General features: G+C 37.4%; 1 protein-coding gene across 3 annotated transcripts in view; it reads right to left on the bottom strand.

Moving 5' to 3' along the window:
• Nucleotides 1–25,273, bottom strand: part of DEPDC1B (DEP domain containing 1B) — a 127,970-nt gene that overhangs the window by 1,834 nt on the left and 100,863 nt on the right. For 2 of the 3 annotated variants that reach the window (XM_012811456.1, XM_012811457.1), the window contains 2 exons: nucleotides 11,418–11,584; nucleotides 9,592–9,768 (listed from right to left, as the gene is read on the bottom strand). In XM_012811456.1, coding sequence (XP_012666910.1) covers nucleotides 9,592–9,768; nucleotides 11,418–11,584 — 344 coding nt within the window. Of the gene's footprint in view, nucleotides 1–136; nucleotides 323–9,591; nucleotides 9,769–11,417; nucleotides 11,585–25,273 lie in introns of all 3 variants that reach the window. The other variant, XM_003782740.2, reaches the window with a different exon arrangement.

Raw genomic sequence — 25,273 nt, 5'->3', positions numbered from 1 at the left:
GGCCATTTTTTGGTTGTAGCCATCATTGTTGTTTGGCGGGCCCGGGCTGGGGATTCGAACCCGCCACCATAGGTGTATGTGGCTGGCACCCTAGCTGCTTGAGCCACAGGCGCCGAGCCAAGAATATCCTTTTTACCTGCTTCAGTTTTTTCTTTTTCTCTTTACTGGAGAGTTTGACGTCTGTTATGACTTCCTCCAACAAAGCGGCCAGGGGTTCCTGAGAACCATATGCTCTTTGATATTCAAATTCCTCTGGACTAATTTGACGGCAAAATGATGGAGCAGATAAAGTGATATCCATGTCGGCTCCTGGATATTTTATCTGAGGCAAAAATAGTAGTAAAATAAAATGATGCATTTTCAAATAAATTATAAAAATTAGTTCAGATCAAACACGGTCTATTTCCTTGTACTGTAGAAGTGGCACATCCTTCCTCTAAATTTTATCGAGAGAAACTATGTTGAAAAGTAAATGTATTCCTGTAACTTTAAAATATAATTTAAAGTGACTTTTAATTTTTGTAATTTTATTTAAAATATTAAGGGGGTACAAATATTGTTGTTACATGGACACTTTGTACAATACTTAAATCAAGGCTTTTGGTAGGACTGGCACAAGAATGAAGTTCATCGCACCCCAAAGGTAAGGTTTTATCCCACACACATCCCCTTCTTGGTTTCCAATATCTCTTAGGTCACACTGTGCCTATGTGTATCCATAATTTAGCCCCCACTTATTAGTGAGAACATACGGTATTTGGTTTGCCATTCCTGAGATACTTAAATAGGATAATGATCTCCAATTCCATCCAAGTTGCTGCAAAAGACATGACTTCATTCCTTTTTGATGGCTGAATAGTACCATGGTATATACATACACTTTCTTTAGCCACTTATCCATCTATGGCCTTTTAGCTTGGTTCCACATCTTTGCAATTGTGAATTGTGCTGCAATAAACATTGGAGTGTAGATGTCTTTCTGAAAAAAACAAAAATTACTTCTTTTTCTTTATGTAGATACCCAGCTGTGGGACTGTACATCAAGTGGAAGCTAGACATTTATTTCTTTGAGGAATCTCCATACTGTTTTCCATATAGATTGTATGAATTTGCAGCTCCACCAGCAGTGTGTAAGCATTCCTTTCTCTCTGCATCCATACCAGCATCTCTTGATTTTTGACCTTTAAATGGTCATTCCAATAGTAAGGTCACATCTCATTGTGGTTTTAATTTGCACTTCCCTGATGATGAGCAATGTTGAACACTTTGTAAAATGTTTGTAGGCCATTCTTCTATTTTTCTTTTGAAAAACTTCTCTTCATATCTTTTACCCACTTTCTGATAAAGTCGTTTGTTTTTTTCTTATTGAGTTCTCTACAAACTTTAGACATTAGTCTGTTGTTGGGTGTATAGTTTGCAAATATTTTCTCCCATTCTATAGGCTGTCTATTCACTCTGTTAATTGTGTTCTTCACTATGCAGAAGGTTCTATTTTTTTTTCCTTTTTTTTTTTGGAGACAGACTCTAACTATGTCGCCCTTGGTAGAGTGCTATGACATCAGAGCTCACGGCAACCTCAAACTCTTGGCCTTGAGGGATTCTCTTGTCTCAGCCTCCTGAGTAGCTGGGACTACAGGCACCCACCACAACGCCTGGCTATTTTTTTGTTGAAGTTGTCATTGTTGTTTTAGCAGGCCCGGGCCAGGCTCGAACCCACCAGCTTTGGTGTATGTGGCCAGCGTCCTACTCACCAAGCTACTGGCACTGAGCCTATGCAGAAGCTTTTAAATTTAATTAAGTCCCATTTATTTATTTTTATTGTTGCTATATTTGCCTATGGGATATTAGTCATAAACTCTTTGTCTGGGCTGATATCTAGGAGAGTTTTTCCTACATTTTCTTTCTGAATTTTTATGGTTCCATGCTTTAAAGTCTTTTACCCATCTTGAATTAGTTTTTGTGTATGGTAAGTGATATAAGTCCTGTTTCATTCTTTTGCGTATGGCGATCTAGTTTTCCCAGCACTATTTACTAAACAGGGCTTCCCTACCACAGCATATGCTATTGTCTATTCTCTTGAAGATCAGCTGGTTGTGGGTAGACGGATTTACATCCAGGTTGTCTATTCTGTTCCATTGGTCTATATCTCTACTTTTATGCCAGTATCATGCTGTTTTGGTTACTATAACCTTATAGTACAAGCTAAAGTGAGGTGTCGGGGCCTCTAGATTTGCTCTTTATGCTTAGGATCTTAGGATTGCTTTAGCTATTTCAGGTCCTTTAGGTTCCAAATGAAGATTAAAATTATTTTTTCTAGGTCTACAAATAAGATGATGGCATTTTGATGGAAAATGCATTGAATTTGTAAATCACTTTCAGTAGAATGGACATTTTAATGATGTTGATTATGCCAATCTGAGAGGAAGGGATGCTTTTCCATTTGTTTGTGCCATCTGTGATTTTTTTCATCAGTGTTTTGTAGTTCTCCTTATAGAGATCTACCACTTTCTTGGTTAAGTTTGTTCCTAGGTATTTTATTTTTGTGGCTGTTGTAAATGGCTTGAGTCCTTGATTTGACTTTGAGCTTAACAGTTATGCCGTAGTCCCCGAGTTACAAACATCTAAATGAATGGGGGCTATTACGGGTAATAGGTAAATGTTCCTGTTCCAACTTAAGAACAAACCTATAGAACCTATCTAGTTCATAACTCAGAGACTTCCTATAATTTATATATGTTGATTTTATAACCTAAGACTTTGCTGAACTTATTTATCAATTCTAGCAGTCCTTTGATTGAATTTTTAAGATTTTCTGAATATAAATTCATATCATCAGCAAACAGGGATAATTTAACCTCCTCTTTTTTTATTTAGATGCCCTTTATTTCTTTCTTATATTTGATTGTTCTGGCTAGGACTTTCAAGGACTTCCAGTACTATGTTGAATAGAGGTGGCTACAGTTGGCACCCCTGTCTTGTTCCAGTTCTTAGGGGTAATATTTCAACTTTTCCCCATTCAATATGATGTTGGCTGTGGGTTTTGTGGTATATGGCTTTTGTAATTTTGAGGTATGTTCTTTTAATGCCTAATTTTATAAGCGTTTTTGATCATACAAGGGTGGTGAATTTTATTAAATGCCTTTTCTGTATCACTGAGATGATCATTCTGATTTTTGTTTTTCTACTTCTATGAAGTGAATTGCATTTACTGATTTACATACATTGAGCTACCCTTGCATCCCTGATATGAAACCCACCATAATGGTGAATAATCTTTCAGATGTGCTGTTGGATTCAGACCCTTAGTATTTTGTTAAGGATTTTTGCATCTATATTCAGAAGATTAGTCTATAGATTTTTCTGTTGTTTCCTTTTCAGGCTTTGTTATCAAGGTGATACTGACTTCATAGAGTGAGTTAGGGGAGATTTCTCTCCTTCTTGGAGTTACGGATTAATTTCTATAGGATAGGGACCTGTTGTTCTCTGAGAGTCTGGTAGAATTGGTTTGTGAATCCATCTGATCTGGGTCTTTGTGTTGGCAAATTTTTGTTTTCTTGTTTTTTTCTTTAGAGAAAAAGAAGTTCCTGGGTAGAGTGGCATGGCATTATCATGGCTCACGGCAATCTCAAACTCCTAGGCTCAAGCAATCCTCCTGCCTCAGCCACTCAAGTAGCTGGGACCAGAGGTGCCTTTCACAACACCAGCTCATTTTTCTATTTAGAAAAGAGACAGGGTCTCACTCTTGCTCAGGGTGGTATCAAACTCCTGACTTTAAGCAATCCACATGACTTGCCCTCTCAGAGTGCTAGAATTACAAGTATGAGCCATTCTGCCTGGCCAAGAAATTTTTTTATGACTGCTTCAATGTTGCCACCCATTACTGGTCTGTTCAAAAATTTTTCTGTCTTCCTGACTCAGCTTGGGAGGTTGTATGTTTCCAGGAATTTGCCCATTTCCTCTAAGTATTCTGTTTTGTTTGCATGAAGGTTTTAGTTGTATTCACAGGTAATATTTTGGATTTCCACAGTATCAGTTGTAATGTCTCTTTTTTCATTTCTGATTGAGTTTATTTTGGTCCTTTCTTTTCTATTTATGGTTACTCTGGCTAACGGTCTATTGATATTGTTTCTCTTTTCAAAGAACCAACTTTTAGCTTCATAGATCCCTTGTATTATTTTTGTTTGTTTGTTTCCCATTTCACGTAGTTCTCCTCTGAGCTATTATTTCTTTTCTTCTGCTGGATTTAGGTTTGGTCTGACTTTTTTCTAACTCCTTGAGATATGACATTAAGTTGTTAATTTGTGATCCTCTGTCTTTTTCGTTGAAGTCATTTAAAGCTATGACTTTTCTCCTTATGACTGCTTTTACTGTAACCCATAGATTTGGGGGCTTTTGTCCCCTTTGTCATTCAGTTCAAGGAATCTTGATTTCCATCCTAACTTCATCATTGATCCAAGGATCGTTCAGCATCAGTTTGTATAATTGCCATGACTTCATGTAGAATTGAGTGTTTCTCTTGGAATAGATGTCTAGTTTTATTCCACTATGGCCTGAGAAGGTACATGGTATGATTTTGATTTTTTTGAATTTGCTGAGACTTGATCTGTAGCCTAAGATATGATCTATCTTGGAAAATGTTCCATGTACCAATAAGAAGAATGTATGTTCATTGGGGATAGAATGTCCTACAAATGTCTGTTAGGTCCATTTGTTCGACAGTCTCATTTAAGTTCATCGTTTTATTCATATTCTGCCTCAGTTGTGTCAGTGGGTATGGAAGTCTCAGGCTTTAAGATACTACTACTTATTTCTTTACTTAGATCTTATAGAATTTGCTTAACGAATCTGGGAGTTTCCGTGTTAGGTGCATATATATTTAGAATTATTATTTCTTCTTGTTGAATTGCTCCCCTTACCATTATATAATGACCACCTTTATCTTTTTTAACATTATTGATATAAAGTATATATTGTCTGATATGAGAATGACTATGCCTGCTCCATTTGGCTTCCATTTGCATGGAATATATATATACACACATACACACACACACACACATATATATATATATTTGAGACAGAGTTTTACTATGTTGCCCTCGGCAGAGTGCCATGATGTCACAGCTCATAGCAACCTCAAACTCTTGGGCTTAAGTGAATCTCTTGCCTCAGCCTCCCAAGTAGCTGGGACTACAGGTGCATGCCATAATGCCTGGCTATTTTTTGTGTGTGTGCAGTTGTCATTGTTGGTAGCTGGCCGGGCCAGGCTCAAACCTGCCAGCCTTGGTGCATTGGGCTGGCGCTATAACCACTGTGCTTCAGGCGCCGCACCTGCATGGAATATAATTTTGTATCCTTTAACCTCCTTCAGTATAAAGACAGAAGATACTTCAGTTGTGTTTTTTCATCCATTATTTGTCTTTAAGTTGGGCATTCAGACTGTTCATGTTGAGTGTTAGTAAGAATATGTTCATTGTCTTCTTTTCCCACTTGGGAATTTTTACCCTAGTTGGTATCTATGGTGCTGTTCCATATACACTGCATTTTGGAACATTTTCTTTCTGTGGGGCAAGTCTAGTGTGACAAATTCCCTTAGCATTTGCTTGTATGGAAAAGTCTTTATTTCTCCATCATTTACGAAATGTAGTTTTTCAGAGTACAAAATTCTTGGCTTGCAATTGTCTTTTTAAGACAACTAAAAACAAGGCCCCAATCCCTTCTGGCTTGTAAGGTCTCTAATAAGAAGTCTACTGTTAGCCTGGTGGGTTTTCCTTTTCCTTTGTAGGTTAACTGTTTGCTTTCCTGTTGTAGCAGGTATAATTATATTTTTTCGTTCATTTTAACTTTGTTCAAGTTGATGATTATATGTCTTAGAGATGGTCTATTTGCTATGAATCCTCCTAGTGTTCAGTGACCATCTTGTATTTGGATATCTGAATCTCTGGCAATACCAGGTTAGTTCTTCTCAATAAACCCTTGAATAGGCTTTCCATGTAAATCCACAGTTTTAAATATTAGATTTTTACCTTTTAAACCCAAACTTCATTTGAATAAATTCTAAAAATCTTATGTCCTCTTTTAATAGGATTGAAATTTAAATACAAATTAAACATATAGACTAAATAATTCAAAACCATTACAATGTTGGGCATACATGGTGAACTATTATTCAGGCTTTTTCTCACCTGTGGAGAATTTGACTCTCCTTCCCTTTGGGATGGATAGAAGCATATATTTAGCTAAGCTGTTATGTAGAGAGAGGACTGTAACAATCTCCAAACATTTTACTGACAAGAATCAAGTGAAAACAAGAAATGTGCTGATACTACACAAGGCAAAAGGGAGAAGGGAGAAAATAAGAGGAAAAAGAAAACCAAGACTTGTGAATAAATGAACATATATTAAAAATATTTAACTTCAGGGCAGCACCTGTAGCTCAAAGGAGTAGGGTACCGGCCCCCATATACTGGAGGTGGTAGGTTCAAACCCAACCCTGGCCAAAAACTGCAAAAAAAAAAAAAATTTAACTTCAGAGTCCAGAGTCTTTCCAAAATGATAGCATCCTGTTTTTCTACAGTGGATGATTTCCACTATTATATTCACATCTTTAAGACTTTTTTCCTATAGGTCACAGTTAAAAGTAAACAAATATATTGCCAGGAGAGGTTATTACATAAGCACATTCCATGCCTCAATAGCAGTTTATCAGATCAATTAGAGACAGACAACCTAAGAGAAAAAAAGCAGAACCCTAAGGAAAACAGGCCGACTTAGGACATTTCCTTTTTTATTTGATGAAGGGCAAAAAATAGAAAAGGATCAGAATAAAGGATAAGATCCAGGTGGACTGTACCGGCCAGAAGCTCAGAGCATAAGAAAAACATTGCAGACTAGGAGTGAAGGGCACAAGAAGAGTTGCAGACAACAGAGAGAAGGCTGGTATCAAATGTATTGCCTACCTCACAATTTATCCCAGAGGCAGCCTTGAATGTGCCTCAAAACAAATCACGGGAATAATACAAGCAGCACTGTGCATTTTCAGAGAAGTAACGCTTTAACTCAATGTGCTGTGGCATAGGGGCTCATTCAAGAGAACAGAGATCTTAAGCTCTAAGGCCTAAAAGGAACAATTGCTTGTCAATTCTACAGTGTATTTCCAAGAGAGAAAAAGTAATTGAACAATTGAGTACTCATTGACTTTATTCAGTACACAGCACAGGGCCTCTTCACAAGATCACATTTATCTGCAGTAAAATTAATCATCACAGCTAAGCTTTCTAATCTTCGCTTGACAGCAAAGAGCTCACAGGGGTAAGCTGCCACAATATATGCCTGTGCTGTGTGTATGAATACACAAACCTAGCAAGTACACAGGGCAAAATAGTACTGCTTCAACATTTCCCTGCAGAAATTCAATGAACTATTTCTTTTCGTTTTTACTTTTTTTAAATTTGGTTCATAAAAATATCAGGGGAAAGAAGAATAAACTAAAATAGCAATAATATTATATTTTTCACCTATGAAAATGGTAAAGTTACATGTGTGTGTCAATCATGATATCCAAAATAGGCGATGGTGCAAAGAAATGAACACTCACCTTCCTACACCACCGAATGGAATGCAAAGGGAAATAATCATCCCCAAGGGACATTTGGCAATATGCTTATCAATACTTAAAATATGTGCATGCCTTTTACCAAGCAATGCTGCTGCTGGGAATTTATTCTTAGCAAATAATCACAGATCAGACAAAAAAAATCTAGCTATAAAATGTTTACTGTTGTATTGATTGCAAAGAGGAAGAAAAACATGGAAATAATCTAAATATCATCTGAAAACCAAATTATGGCATATGCATATTATGGAATTCCAGGTTGTCAATAATAACATCATAGAATAACAATTATGATGATAACAACAACACCACCAACAGCAGCTACAAACTGACGGTTTACAATGTGATAAACACTATTCTAAGTACCTTACATTCATTAAGCCATTCGATTCCCAAAACAACCCTATAAAGTTAAGTATTATTATTTCCACTTTATAAATGAGATGTTGGGACAGATGTTGAAGACATATGAACGTGTCTAAAGTCACAAGTTAACAGAGGGCATGTGATAAATTCAAACCCCATTAAGCTATAGAGTCTGTGCTCTTGGTCACTCTATTGTCAATGAAGCATATTTAATCATGGGGGAAATTTTTCTCATCATATTGTTAAGAGAAGGAAGAAAGGAAGGAAGGAAGGTAAGAAAGAAAAAACACAGGCAAGAAACACAAGTAGGCACACATGCAGACAGCAGATACACACATAGACAAACAAAAGTACCTGGATTATAATACTATGAACAGTTTGGTATAACTCTGATATTTTTTGTGTGAACTTTCACTTTCCAAATTTCTTCAAAGTGTTAGGTTGATAATTACAAAAAATAGAAAAAAATTTTTAATTTCCAAATTACATTCTGTAAACAGTTGAACAGCTAATTATTTTCATAGTACCTTGAGAGGCAGCAGTTCACTGGTACTTAATAATAGAGTCTCAAAAAACTAATAATAATAATAGAGTCTCAAAAAGTGTTTAAGAGAAAAGAAGCCAAATCAGTCAGAAGGAGCCAGACAGACCTTCTGCCTCCCTCGACCAAGTTTCTGCTCCCAGAGTCTGACATACAAACCCCACTGTGGAGCCCATATGATAGTAATATATTACATTTCTTTTGCATCATTTTAACATAATCCAACAATAGCAGCTGTGTTTTAAAGATTATCTGCCATGTGTCAGAAATTCACACCTGGGGGTTTTCAATGAAGTATTTATTTTAAGAGACAGAGTCTCACTACATTGCCTAGGCTGGACTCAGACTCCGGGCTTCAGCAATCCTCCTGTCTCAGTCCCAAGTAGCTAGGGTTTTCAGGCACTAGGCATGTGCTTCTGTGCCTATAGTGTTCTAATCTTTACACCTTCATAAAGTAAGAATGGCTCATTTTAATGCTTCAGGAAAGTAAAATCTGGAGGATTTAAGGAGCTTTACCCACAGTCACACAACTAGGAGAGAGTAAGCCAGGAGTTGGGCCAGGGTTGCATGGCTCTGATGCCAGTGTTCTTCAACTATACCAGGTGTTTAGAAAGGCAGTGAGGAAAGACAGTTTAGAGCACTGATTTTGGAGGCTGACTGCATCAGTGTGAATTCTGGCTCTGTGATCTGTACAAGTTACTTAAGTTTTCTGTGCCTGAGCTTTCTCTTGTGAAAAGAGTAACCTAAGTCACAAGGCTACTAAGAATCAGGACATTTATTGCACATAAATCATTTCTATCAGTAAGTACATGTAGATTCTGAACAAACTCACGCAAGGAATTTGCAACCCAAAATATGCAGCATTGATTGACAGAACAAAACCAAGTATGCATTCCTTAAGTATCTCAGTGATGACAGCAAACATATGTAGCACTGCCAAAACCTGTTATGAGCACTTTGTACATACTAATTCACTTAATTTTCAAAACAAAATGTCCCAAGAAACCTTGCAAGCTTATGGTACTCTCCAGTGCCAATCTTACAGGACTGAAAATATCTTCTCCTTTACCTGGACTCTTCGTAGATGAGCCACACGCTCCTCTATAGAGGTCTGCAAGGCCAAAGGCACTTTCAGAATTTCCTGATAATTGTCCATCAGAAACGTCACCAACCTAGCAGCTAATAGCTCATCCAAGTCCACTTCATCCTTGGAACACAGGATGCAACGGGAAAATGTCTGAACCATCTGAAAAGGGGTGGGTGGGTGGAGGGTGGTAGATAAAAACAAGTGAGTTTAAGAAACTTGCAGAAAGATGCTCATCTGGGCAATTTTTAATGGCATCCCCTTTTACATATGATTTTAAATATACACATATAGGTATGTAATTGTATGTGTATATATTAATACAGAAACAAAATTCTAAAAATTCTTGTTACTACTTGAGTCACACTGCACTTTCAAATTAAAGTACATTATAGCCATTCAGTCAAATAACATCCTAATATCATTATTGATTTTTTAAAAATTCAGCTTAACAATCTATATGCCTCAACCACTACATTTTCCCTAGGCAATTTATTTTCTCTAGGATTTTGAATATATATTTGATAATCACCTTTGAACAAAGCTATGAGAATTTACAAGAAGTGCATTAAATGATAAGACTCTTTATACCAAGCAGAAACACGAAATATATTACAGCATATGACATATAATGTAATATCACATCATATCCACAGACTTCATATTAGCTACTCCATTCTTAATACTATATCCTTTGGACTTTCTTATCTTTTCCTTCTTATTTTACTGCTGACAATCTTACTTTCAAACCTACAAGCATGAAATTATATAATTCTGTCTAATTAAGAGACGTCATTTCATCAACACACTGCAAATGATCTTTACTGACATTCATGTGTACAGAGAGACACATTGGAAGAGACTTTTTTTTTTTTTTGGCCTAGTGACACCATGGACCCCAGGGAATCTGTGAACACCTTGAAATTGTATGCAAAATGTTCACACATACACTTCATGGGGAACAGACACAAAGTTTTCTTTAGCTTTTCAAAAAGGATGGGCCAAAAAAGAAGTCAACAGTCACTCTACTGGGTGTGGAGGGCATCTCTGATCTCACTCCATTACTCTGAAGCTGGACTGGTGGATCACCAGGGACCACACAGAGTTCAGCAGGATGTGGAAAGCACTTGCATTCCAATGAAGCACCAATTTCGTTCTAAGACTTTTTTTGAGGAAAATTAAGAGCTTTTGCTAATAAGTAAACTCTAAACAAAAACTCCATTTAAAAACACATGCTGATAGAAACAAAGAGTAGGATGGTCACCAGAGGCTGGGGGTGCAGAGTTGGAAATGGGAGACACTGGCCAAAGTTCCAGTGAAGCAGGAGGAATAAGTGTTAGTGGTCCACTGCACGGCACAGTCGCCAGTTATAATAATGTGCTGTGTATTTCAAAATTACTAAAAGAATAGATTTCTAATGTTCCCACCATAAAAAGAAATGCTAAATTCGTGAGGGGATAGATACATTAATTAGCTTGACTGAATCTTTCTGTAACAGGTACATAGATCAAAACATCACAGCCTACCCCATAAATATACAATTATTCCCTAGCAAATAAATAAATAAATTTACAGAAATAGTGGTAAAAGAGGGAGTTGCAGGTTTCTCTACACTCAGAGTCTGCCCCCTCCTCAGTCTTCACTTGTCATTAAGTTCTTAGACCGAAAGTCCAAGTCTGGGTGAAGACCAGACCGTGACTCCTTAAATAAGTCAGCCTAGCACATTCCTCTGCTCTCCCGGAGTAGTTAACTTTACTTAGTTGAATGTTGTTCCCCAAACTCATCACATCAGATATTCGAAGTCAGCCTACCAGCGTTCGGGTGCCAACGCCATCACACAGTGGGGGCATCTCCTTGTTTAAGCAGATCCTTGCCATCATCCTCATCAATAGCTGTAACTTTCTCCTGTTTTCGGGAGGCAGGAGGAGGCAGCAAATCTGAAATGCTTCCACTGCCATTTTCTCCTTCTGTAGCAAACCTAATTTAGAAAAAAAGCTTTTAAGGTTTTAAAATCTATAGCCTACTTGACTACGTAGGTTCACATTTTAATGCAATGTACATTATTAAAATTACATAAAATATTTTCACATATTCAGCTATACTGGGCCAATTGAAAATAGATCCATCGTCACTCTCAATTCATCACGCAAAATATGAACCATCAACCAGGAATGACAAATATATAGAACTAAATACAGCCATTTCTCCTCCCATATGCTAGACACATGTGTGTAAATTTTCACAGCATTCTTTCCCACTGAACCAGGAGCAGTCAGGCTAATGCTAACCTACCCGTCCACACTCACACTATCAGTAGGTCCAAGAGCAAGCACACGAATATGCCACTGCTGCCCTGAATTCTCCCCTGTGTATTATTTCCTCGTGATTAGCTGGGTCACCATCTCATGTGACAGTCAAAGTAATAGCACTAATGCTGACACAGTCCACTGCCAAATGGACCCACTTCGTTCTAAATAATACCTCTAATAGTTAGGATATATTTGTACTTGAACGTGTTGATTCAATTGTGTTATATACCTACCTCTTTCCTCACCTCAGGTATGATTTTGCTAAAAATTTGGTTCTTTTAATATTGAACTCTTCTCAATATTTGTCTCTGAACACACTCATATCTAAACCTGCCAACTAGGTAAAACTATTCCTTCCAATTTATTTGTTCTATATCCAACTATTTCAAAGATCCCAGTAGTCTCTTACTTGGAAGCAAAACCACCCTTTACACTAAATAAATATTTGCTGACCATCTATAGCACGGCAGGAACCATGCCAGGTCCTGGAAAGATGAAGATCTGCCGGACCCTTTCCTTTGAAGAGCTTATGCACTATGAGGAGGAGAGATGCATAAACATATAAGCGTCAAAATGCGAGAGGCAATGCAAGAGACATCTGCAAGGGGCACACAGGGGAACTATGTCACTCAGTGTGACTGCAGCATAGGCTTCCAAGGCAAGGACTTGGTAAAAGTGAAGCTGAAAGGCCAGCAGAGAGGAAGTCTGAGTGCTAGACTGAGGAGTGTGGCAGTGGGTGTGCGTGGGAGGCAAGCAAGACAGGAGAGAGCTGTCAAATGCCAGGTTCTGACACAAGATGTGCTCAGTGAATACTGCTATCAACCACCGTCACCATTACCTATGCAGACCTGCTTTCAATCAAATCATAGAAAGAAAAAAGGTTTATGATCATCTTTTAATGCATTCTTCCATTTACCCAACAAATATCTGTTGCACTCTAGAAAATGTTTTTAGGCGGGGACACACAGTAGGGACTAAAACAAAACCCTGCCTGATCTCGTGAGCTTCCTTTCCAGCAGATAATAAAGTGTCAGGTGGAAGGACACTGTGGAAAAAAGTAAAGTAGAAAAGGAGATAGGGATGAGAGGATGTGCTCAGAAAAATCACTCCTAACAGTTCAGGAAAGACCCCTATCTGGGGTCATAATTTGGAAAAAGAGATGTGTGGGATAATGTGATAAAAGCCTTTATGGAAAAAAAACAGAAGGCTTTGTGGAGAAATAGAACTAGAATTTTCTAATGACCAGTTCCAACTGCTACACCCTCATCCAGATCATCATCATGCCTTGTGACTTTCTTTCCCTTTTACCCCCTTACAAGCAATTTGGGAGGGACCTCTCAATTGGGTCCTCCTCCTATCTGGGGAGGTGACATGTGAGCTGTCAGCTGAAGGAAATGAAAGAAGGTAGGGAAATCCCAGAGGGACAACTTTTGAAGGTGGAGGAAACAGCATGTACCAAGACTGAGAGGTGAGAGTATATAGGGAGCATCTATGAAGTAGGAATTAGGCCATTGTGAAGAGACAGGAGTGTGGAAGGAAAAGTCAGAAATGAGGTCAAAGAGGGAACCAGATCATGCATACTTTGTAGGCTACCATCACAGTCCAGTCATTGGGTTTTATTATAAGTGACCTGAGAAGCCCCTGGAGGGCTGAGGGGAGGGGGAAGTTCACTTAATCTGAATTGCTTTTTACTATGGCAGCTATACAGCAAATTGATTGTAAGGGGGTAACAGGGAAAGAAAGTCAGAAGGCACGATGATGATCTGGATGAGGGTGTAGCAGTTGGAACTGGTCATTAGAAAATTCTAGTTCTATTTCTCCACAAAGCCTTCTGTTTTTTTCCATAAAGGCTTTTATCACATTATCGCACAAATCTCTTCTTTTTCCAAATTATAAACATCTCTAGAGTAAGGTGACCAGATTTTAACACTGGTAAAGCAGGACACCATTGACCAAGGTGGGGGGGTTCTTAATTAAAAATTTGGTCTATATGGAGCAACAAAAATTTTCATAGAATGCAAAAATAGTATTTTTTTTTAATTTCAACATAAGTACAATTTACAAATACAATACATTAAAAAAATTATGTATAGCTTTATTTTATTCTTTGGCATATTTCTCATTTGAATGAATATTTTTTAGTAGATTTCTGTCGTTGTTTAAAAGGTCATGAAATTTTTCACAAGAATTTGTTAAATTATATTTCACACATAAAATGGCTTTCAAAGTCTCAACACTTAATTGTGACTTTTCTGATGTCCACACTTTATTTACCTTAGAAAAACACATTCAGTCACAGCATTAGTTCCTGGTAAGGACAGCGCATATCCCACAATTTTTAGTGCATTATTGTATGGAACATAGTTTGTTTCAAAATGATGAAATATCTCTAACCATTTGTTCTCTATTGTGATTTTTGCTGATACCCAAGAGTTAACCTTTTCCTTATCAATATATTTTTTTAATAATAATACCTCGTAAGTCGAAAGTGTCATTTTCAAGGCCGGCGCTAGACTTTTTGCCGCCACTATAAAATATAAATGAGTACTGTCTGCTAAATTCATGAAATAAATGACTTACCTAAATTATCTGAATAGCTGATTTGTTGATATCACTTGTTTAACTAGCACTAGCACGCAGTAGGATGTGCATCATCTGAGAGACAGTTACAAAATGTTTTCGTGGTTGCCAATGCCAAAAAATGCCATTGTTCATTAAGTCCAAACAATGGTGGTTGAATTCTAACAACTGATCAACAATGCGAACTTTGATAAGCAGTTCTCTATAATCATTATAAAATTAACAAAAATAATGTAAAATGCATATCCTGGCACATGGCAGCCAAAAACCGTATATTCCCTTCCCATTCTCCCACTGTTCCCTAGCTTGTCATGCATTCTTTCCAAAAATTGGGACTTTTTTAAGATGCTGTGGGACACAGGACAAATTGTTAAAAATTGGGACTGTCCCCCCAAAAGCGCCAAAAGCAGGACATCTGGTCACCTTACACTAGAGACTCAGATTTCACCTTATCCTATGTTTCGCGCGCGCGTGTGTGTGTACATGCATGTGCATGAAAGGCTTTATAAAGGAGACTGGAAGCTAATTGAAAGCATAATATATTTCTTTTAACAAACCACATCCCCTAGTATAACCAAGGCATAAACATCAACATTCAAATACCTACTCATCAATAGAATATTACTTGGCTATTAAAAGATATCACTTTTGAAGTTAAACAATAGTTGTCATACAGTATTTAAGAAAATAACACAATTATAAATTATAAATACAATTATAAAAATCTTATTTAAATAATATGCTAAAAAGAAATACATTAAAAAATTAAGAATACATCAGGGCTATAAACTAATCAGCAAGTTTTTTCTTTTCAAATTTCATAGTTAGGATACTGTTTATGCAAAAATTACAACTATCATAGCTTTAAAACATTTTTGTATTACTAAATTCTAATCTTCCTATTGCTTGCATAGATAAAGACAAACTTGGAGTAGATGCCAATTTCGGGCTTTAGGAAGGCACAGGTAAATCCACCTCAGGAATTTATCTTCACAAACCCATATACTGAGTGATGACTTACAACATCACAATGACTAGAGAACCCTCCAATGAGAACATGGACTTCCCTCTCCTCTCCTCCCTTCCTGCTGATTCCAGCTGGGACTGCTCCACAATTCCTTCCAACTGTCAATCTTACTGTGGTAACAAAAGCCCATGATACTAATCCCTTCCTCCTTGAAATCCCTAATTTTCCCCAAGACTGAGCCCTTGTCTCTGGCAGTGGAAAAGACACTATCAGTAATTTGAATAAAAGGAATTACCTGCTGCCCAATATTGGATTGTGTGTACGCGTGTGGGCATGTGTTGTGTGTGTGCATCTCGGGGGCAAGTTGCTTAACCCCAAAGCTAAAAGAGCAGTGTGAAAGGATGAGTTTCCTGACACCCCTCAGCCCCACTGGAGCATGCAAAAGTTTACCAAAGCACAAAGAAAACTCACTGTAAGGACTGGTCAGGTCTACAACACTATCAGATTTGAACCACAGTTAAGCTATATATAATTAATTAAGATTCTATAAGTTGAATAACACAATTTAGCCACTCTTTATAACACTGCTTCTTAGAGTAGTGGGGAGATAGGAAAAGAGCAGAACATGATGTGTTCCAAGCTATCTACTAAAAGGTTTAAGACAAAACATGTCCATTTGATATAATCTTTGAGACAAAATTAATTGAAAGATTAATTCGTTTTTCCCTCCAAAAGGTATAAAAATAGATACTCCTAATTGCCCTTAAATGCTCCTTTTTTACCAATTACACATTATTACCTCTTAATATACTATAGAACTTACTTATTACATCATCTCCCAGTGTTTACCCTCCACCTCACTAAAATATAGCTCCACAAGGCTGTAATTTTGATCAGTTTTATTAATATATCTGATACATCATAGGTACCAAAAAATTATTTATGTGAAATGTATGAATGAATGAATACATGAATACATGAATGAAGGAATGAGAGTGGCCCATCCTCTTTGGGGACTGAAGCCAGAATATCAGGGGTAACTTGTAGTTCTTACCACTTGTACTTCTGAACAAGGCACTTTATCTCCACAAATCAGTAAATTGTTGTTAACAATCATAACACGAAATTGATTTAGTACATTGGGGGTCCATAGCTATACAAATGAGCTAGGTGAACTAATATTCCAATAGCATCAATCACAGCTACTATCACATTAAAGTATTAAAACTAAACTCAGGGGAAAATATGAAATGAATCATATGCAACTTTGGCTAGATTTTCTTAAAATCTAGCACATTAGTAGACAAAAGTTAATTTGGCTCTGGGCCTTATAATGACAGCAGGTAAAATTCTGCAATATCCCAATATAGATATATTATTGAACAATAAATCATATAAGTCTGACCTCCTACATGCTAATTGTCTAAATAGTTGCATCACTACATTACACAATATGGAAGAAAATATAAACATACGTAAACTTCACCAAGCATAATTCAGAAAGCTTCTGTCACAATTATTATCCTATGAGTCACTGCAAGATTTTCTTTTTTTTCTTTTTTTGCAGTTTTTGGCTGGGGCTGGGTTTGAACCTGCCACCTCCAGCATATGGATCCAGCACCCTACTCCTTGAGCCACAGGCGCCGCCCACTGCAAGATTTTCATTTCTACATTATTAGATGCAAAAGGTATTCATGGCTCCCTGATGTTAAAACGTCCTATAACAACTTAAACTTTTCCGATGAAAGAATGGGGATGTTTGTCAGTATTTGAAAGAGAACTAGATAGCCATTTGATAGTTGGTTCCTTGTTAACCTAAAGATTATAGAAGGCTTTGCTAGAAATGCCTACTAATAAACAGGTATAACTGCATTTTATGGTACTTCACTTTATTGTGTTTTGCAGCTAGTGTTCCTCAGAAATTAAAGGTTTGGGGCAACTCTGCATCAAGTAAATCATTCACCAGCATCGTTTTTCACACAGCACATGCTCACTTTGTATCTCTATGTCACATACTACAATTCTCAAAATATTTCAAACTTTTTCATTATATCTGTGAACTCTGATCTGTGATCTTTGATGTTCCTATTAGAACTGTTTTAGGGCAGCACAAACCACACCCCTAAGAAGTCAAGGAACTTATTGATAAATGTTGTGTGTGTTCTGACTGTTCCAACAACTGGCTAGTCCCAGTGTCTCTCCCTCTCTCCTGCCTTCTATTCCTTGAGATATAACAATATTGAAATTAGTGAACTAATAACTCTACAATGACCTGTGGGCATTCAAGTGAAAGGAAGAATTGTATGTCTCTTACTTTAAATCAAAAGCCAAAAATGATTAAGCTTAGTGAGGCAGCCACATCAAAAACCAAAAGAGGCCAAAAGTTAGGCCAGTTGTACCAAATACTAAGCAAAGTTGTGAAGGCAAAGGAAAAGTTCTTTAAGGAAATTAAAAGTGCTACTCCGGGGGCAGTGCCTGTGGCTCAAAGGAGTAGGGCACTGGCCCCATATACCAGAGGTGGCAGGTTCAAACCCAGCCCTGACCAAAAACCACAAAAAAAAAAAAAAAGAAAAAAAGTATGCTGCTCCGATGAACACATTAACAGTGAAAGAAAATAGCCTTAATGCTAATACAGAGAAGGTTTTAGTGATCTGGATAGAAGATCAAACCAGCCACAACATTCCCTTATAAAATGAAACCTAATCTATACCAAAGATTAGATTGGTATAGATTATATATACCAATAGCCCTAATGCTCTTCAATTCTACAAAGGCTGAAAGGGGGTTAAAAAAAAAAAAAAAGGCTGCAAAAGGAAAACATGATGCTAGTTTATGAGGTTTAAGGAAAGAAGTCATTTCTCTAACAAAAAAGTGCAAGGTAGACCAGGAGTTGTGTAGAAGCTACAGCAAGTTATCTAGAATATCTAGCTAAGATCATTGATGGAGGTAGCTGAGACCAAACAACAGATTTTCAATCTAGATAAACCAGCCTTCTATTCGCAGAAGATGCCATCTAGAACTTTCATAGCTAGGGAGGAGAAGCCAATGCCTGGTTTCAAAGTGTCAAAAACAAACTGACTCCCTTGTTAGGGACTGATGCAGCTGGTGATCTTAAGTTGCAGGCAGTGTTCATTCACCATTCTGAAAATCCTAGGGCCCTTAAGAACAATGCTAAATCTACTCAGCCTGTGCTCTATGAAACAAGAAAGGCTAGATGACATCTGTTTACAGCATGGCTTATTGAACATTTTTAAGCCAACAATTGAAACCCACTGCTCAGAAAAAAAGATTCAAAATATTACTGCTCATTGGTAATGCAACCTAGTTACCCAAGGAACTGATAGAGATGTATGAGGAGATTAATGTTATTTTCATGCCTCCTCACACACCTCCATTCTGTAGTTCATTGAAAAAGATGTGATTTTGACCTTCAGGTGTTATAACTTAAGAAATATATTTCATAAGGTTATGTCTGCCATAGATAGTAATTCCTCTGATGTATCTGGGCAAAAAAAAAAAAAAAAAATTGAAAACCTTCTGGAAATGATTCCTCTTTCTAGATGCCATTTGAATATTCATGATTTATGGGAGGAGGTCAAAATAACAACATTAACAAGAGGTTGGGAGAAGTTGATCCCAATCTTCATGGATGATTGTGAGGGGGCCATGTCTTCATCAGAGGAAGTAACCACAGATGTGATAGAAAGAGCAAGAGAAATAGAATTAGAAGTGGAGCATGACGATGTGACTAAATCGCTGCAATCTCATGATAAAACTTGAAAAGATGAGGACCTGCTTCTTATGGATGAACAAAGAAAGTGTTTTCTTGAAAGGGGGAAAGATGCCCACTAGAAAAGTGCATTGCCAGATTGTACTGGAGGGAGGAAGGGTTTCAGGAGGGAGGAAGGGTTTCAGACAAAGCAGAGCAGGGAAAGGGCACAGCGTAGTTCATGAGAAAAGTTTCCAGAGCCTGCCACAGATTTCACAGAAAGAAACTGTGAAGTAGAAGAGGAAGAAAAAAGACATAAGCAGAGATCAACCCCAGAGAAGCTTGGAGCCTGACAAAGAGGGAAGGTGGGGATTTTGTTTTTCTTTCCCCACTTTTGTTTTTCTTTTCTTGGGAGCTTTTCCATCCTAATGAGCCCAAGGGCTATTGAAATCACTGACTAGGACCTGCATGAAAATACAGTATGGGGCTTCCAGCCCCTTAGGGTCATTCTCCACAGCCACAGGCCCAGAGCTGAGAAAGCCAATGCCATCCATACTACTTCTCCACAAATAGTGGCCCTTTGTCTAACCCAGGGAATTCTAGTAACAGTCAAGCCTAGAGTCAAATCAAAGACTCAGTACCATTCACAAAAGCTATAATGAAAATAAAATACCTCGGACTAAACAGTAATACTCAATATACTGACAACAAAGATGAACACAGTCATACTGAGCATGTCTTATGACTGCAGAAGTCAAACATGACTTGAGTATTACAAATTTAATATAGTTTCTTCCTTTCTAAAAATGGGTATACATCTTTTTGGCATCCTCTGTATTTCCCCAAGGAAGTAAAAGATCTCTACAAGGAGAAGTGGCCTCCAGGGTGGTCTAGTAGTCACAATTGAGTGCTCTCAACAAGGAGAAGAATGAAACACCAAGAAAAGAAACTGCAGATGACATAAACAAATGGAAAAACATATGGTCATGGATCAATAGAATCAACATTTCTAAAATGTCTATACCACCCAAAGTGATTTACAGATTCAATGCAATTCCCATCAAAATACCATATTTTTTAGATATTTCATAGATTTAGAAAAAATTATTCTATGCTACATTTGGAACCAGAAAAAAATAGCCAAAGCAATCTTAAGCAAAATGAACAAGTCTGGAGGCATGACATTACCAGACTTCAAGCTTTACTACAAGGCTATAGTAACCAAAACAGCATGGTATTGGTTACAAAAACAGAGACATAGAACAATGGAAAAGAGAACCCAGATATAAAACCATCTAGCTATAATCAACTGATCTTTGATAAAGCGGAGAACAACATGCACTGGAGAAAAGACCATCTGTTCAATAAATGATGCTGGGAAAACTGAATGGCCAAATGCAGAAGAATGAAACAGGATCCATCTCTCGCACCACTCATAAAAATGAATTCAAGATGGGCAAAAGACTTAAATGTAAGGCATGAAACCATAAGAATTCTAGAAGAAAATGTAGAAAAAATTCTTCCAGATATTGTCCTAGGCAAAGAATTTATGACTGAGACCCCAGTGGGAATCACAGCAATAACAAAACTAAATATGGGGCTTGATTAAATCAAAAGGCTTCTGCACAGCTAAGGAAATAATCCAGCAGAGCAAACAGCCAGCCTGCAGGATGGCAGAAAATATTTTCAAACTACACATCCAATAAAGGGCGTATAACCAGCATCTACAAATAACTCCAAAAAATCAGCAAGAAAAACACAAACAGCCCCATTAAAAAGTGGACAAAAAAGTTAGAGAAACAGTCTGCAAACATATGAAAAATGCTCAGTGTCACCAATCATCAGGGAAATGCAAATTAAAATCACAATGAGATATTATCTATCCCTCTTAAAATGGCTTTTATTAAAGAGGCCAGGTGCAGTGGCTCACACCTATAATACCAGCACTCTGGGAGGCCAAGACAGGTGGATCTCCTGAGCTCAGGAGTTCAAGACCAGCCTGAGCAAGAGCAAGACCCCATCTCTAAAAACAGCCAGGAGTTGTGGCAGGCGCCTGTAGTCCCAACTACTCAGAAGGCTGAGGCAAGAAGATCACTGGAGCCCAAGAGTTTGAGGTTGTTGTGAGATATAATACCATAGTGATAATACCTAGAGTGACAAAGTGAGACTCTGTCTCAAAAAAAGAAAAAATTATTTTTATTAAAGAGTCCAAAAACAATACATGCTGGCATGGATGCAAAGAAAAAGTAATGCTCACATTTTTGGTAGGACTACAGACTTTAGTACAAGCTCTATGGAAAACAGTATGGAGATTCCTCAAGGAACTAAAAGTAGACCTATCGTTCAGCCCAGCATTCCCACTACTGGGTATTTATCCAGATGAAAAGAAGTCATTTTATCAAAAAGACAACTTCACTTGAATGTTTATTGTAGCATAATTCACAACTGCAAAGGTGAGGAATCAACCCAGCACCTACCAATTCATGAGTGGATTAACAAGATGTAGTATATGTATACCACAGAGTACTACTCAGGCATAAAAAAGGATGAATTAACGCCTTTTCCAACAATTTGGATGGAACTGGAGACCATTATCCAAAGTGAAGTATCTCAAGAATGGAAAAACAAATACCACCTGTGTTTTCTATTAAATTGGAACTAACCAATGGGCACACATGTGCATAGAGGGAAGTTAAACTCATTGGAAATCAAGCAGTGGGGAGAGGGAAGGAGAAGCACAAAAACCCACCTAACAGGTACAAAAAAATCCCATTTGGGTGCTGGACATACTTACAGCTGTGACTCAAACATGATAAAAGCAATGTAACAAAAACATTTGTACCCCCTTAATATTTTGAAATTTCTTTTTTTTTAAAGTGCTTTCTTGATCAAGCTAGACCTCCCATTTCATCCTGCAATCCCATTACTGGGCATCTATCCAGAAGGAAAAAAATCCTTTTATCATAAGGACACTTGCCGTGTTTATCACAGTTCAATTTATAATCGCCAAAATGTAGAAACAGCCTAAATGCCCCCCAACCCAGGAATGCATTAACAAGCTGTGGTATATGTATACCATCGAATACTATTCAGCCATTAAAAAAACAGAGACTTTACAGCGTTTGTATTAACCTGGATGGAAGTGGAACACATTATTCTTAATAAAGCATCACAAGAATGGGGAAACATGAATCCTATGTATTCAATTTTGATATGAGGACAATTAATGACAATTAAAGACACAGTGTGGGTGGGGGTGGGGGAAGGGGAGAGCAGAGAGAGAGAGAAGGAGGGAGAAGGGTGGGGGAAAGGAAGAGCAGAGAAGGGAAGGAGGGGGTTGGGGTCTCAGTGTGTGACACACCTTTTGGGGGCAAGGCACAATTGTAAGAGGGACTTTACCTAACAAATACAATCAGTGTAATCTGGTTTCTTGTACCCTCAATGAATCCCCAACAATTTAAAAAAAAAAAAAAAAGGTGGTTTCTTGAGATGGAATCTACTCCTGGTGAAGATGTTGTGAACAAGTTGAAATGACAACAAAGGATTTAGAATATTATGTAAACTTAGTTGATAAGCATCAGCAAGATTGAAGGGGACTGACTCCAATTTTGAAAGAACTTGTACTACAGATAAAATGCTATCAAATAGCTCTCCATGCTACAGAGAAATCTTTTGTGAAAGGAAAAGTCAATAGATGTAGCAAAATTCACTGTTGTCTTATTTTAAAAAATTGCCATAGCCAGCTCAACCTTCAGCAACCATCACCTTGATCAGTCAACAGCCATCAGATTGAGACAAGACCCTCCACCACTAAAAAGGTGATAACTCACCGAAGACTCACATGAGCAATAGCATTTATCAACAACAGAGTATTTTTACTTAAGGTATATGTATTATTTATTTTGACATGATACAATTGCACACTTAGCTATGGTATGACATAAACACCTTTCATAGGCACTAAGAAAAAAAAACGTGTGACTCACTTTACTTCAATATTTGCCTTCTTATGGTAGTTTGGAACAAAACCTGCAATGTCTCTGAAGTCTGACTATATAATGTACTATGCTTTTGTCTCAAAATCTAAGAGGAAAGTTGTTTTGTTCTGTTTTGTTTTTATCATGTTTCCCATTGAAAAACCTCTCTGGTAAAAATTTTGCCAAGTTTAGTCAGTATTTAGAATCTGAGACATCTGCTCTAGTCTGTGAATACCCAGGAGGCCTACTGGGTGGGTTGGCAGAGCAGTTAAGACTATCTGGAGCGCGAAATACCTGGGTTTCTATACGAGCTCTGCACTTAACTAAGTATGTCACCCATAAGCCCTAACTCCAGCTTCTGCAAGATGGAAAAAACAATTAAGAGGCATAGGAATTAAGTGACATGTCGTATATTATAGTGCTTAAAGCAGAATCTAATAAACAAGTTAACTATTATCAGTGTTCTTAAAGTTACAGTAATAAAAAGTACCACTTATGTAGTTTTAATTTTAGGAAAAAACATTACATTTAATACCTTTTCACCTGTTAATTGAAAAAGCAACTTCATCGCCTAAGAATTCAAGGACAAAAACACAATTACTGACCTGTTTTTACTTCTTACTCCAATCTCATTAATTCAAATAGATAAAACGTTTATCAGGAAAAATATAAAAGGAGTTATACAGTGTTTATAGATGGTGAAGATTAGGAGTAGGGACTCATTCTGTATGATATCAAGAGGTGTTATAAAGCCATAGCAATTAAACAGTATAATGCTACCACAAGAATAAACACAAGATCAATAGGGCAAAGCAGAGAGTCTAGAAATACTCAAGTATGCACAGGAACTTGATAAACGACAGAACTGGCATTACAAATAACTAAAAAAAATATGTATTCAAAAAATAGGGCTGGGACAATTTGATAACCACATGACAGAAAAAAGTTAAACAACAATTTTTTATCTTATTAAAAATAGGAATTCTGTTTCCACTCATAATGAAATAACAAGAACCAGACTAACTCTCCCACCAAAAATAACTAGAAAACTGGACAAATTTTATTGAACAGCTGTTTTTAGATGAGGGGCCACAGTATAAAACCATAGTCCCTCAGAAAGGTAACAAAATAGATGAGCACTACAACCATCCCAGGACTTTGCCTAGAGCCACATTCCAAACCATGGATCAGAGATGAGATCTTAAGTAGAGCATGGAAGTCTGGCTAAGTGGAAGAGACAAAGACTGGAGTTTGGGGAAAGGTGAGTCAGCTGGATATTGTTCTAAGTGATGGAAATTTGTGAAAAAAGCATCAGTTCTAAGTGGATGGAACTAGTGAAAAATGGGTTCATAAATGTGCATAGGAATGCCCTTGAGACTAAGGAATACTGAAATGTGTATACAGTGAAACTCAACAAGGTTACACAAAGAACAACCAGTGAGCTGCGAGCTTAACAATTCTCAGAGCTCACACAATAAGAGAATCCTGCTGATTGTTGACAGTATTTAGTCAAAAACCCAGAAGGATCTTACTTCAAACAGTAAGACTAAATTATCCCTATATTAAAGACTAATCTAGTCCTGCCCTAACAATAGCTTTAAAAATAATGTACAAATGGACAAGCAGAAACTCAAGTAAATTAACTGCCTTACAGAATTGTTTCTTTAATGGAAGACAACAAAATCCAGCCAACTGACAATGAAAGATTCAATGTTCAACATCCAATCAAAATTACTAACCATGCCAAGAAAAAGAAAACTATGACCAATACCCTGGAGAAAAATCAATAGAAAGTCAATAGAATTTCTTAACATTCAGTGGCTGCCTGGTTGTTAATCTATGACATTGATGACTAAATTACTAGAATTGCCTTGTCCTCCCTGAAGCATTTCACAGACAATGTGAGATCTTGAACAAAACACACAAACCAGACCCTTCCTTTGAAGTTCTATACTGCTTACTTAAGAGATTTTTTATTCCTAATTTTTACCTTAATGTTCTCTGTAAATCATTTGAAAATTGGCTTGGCGCCTATAGCTCAACCAGCTAAGGCGCCAGCCACGTACACCTAAGGTGGCAGGTTCGAATCCCCAGCCCGGACCTGCCAAACAACAATGACGGCTGC

This window comes from Otolemur garnettii, unplaced genomic scaffold (assembly GCF_000181295.1).
Source record: "Otolemur garnettii isolate 467f Iridium unplaced genomic scaffold, OtoGar3 scaffold00005, whole genome shotgun sequence".
Classification (NCBI taxonomy): Eukaryota; Metazoa; Chordata; class Mammalia; order Primates; family Galagidae; genus Otolemur; species Otolemur garnettii.
Note: the sequence above shows the minus strand (reverse complement) of the source record. Positions and strands in the feature narration are given on the sequence as shown.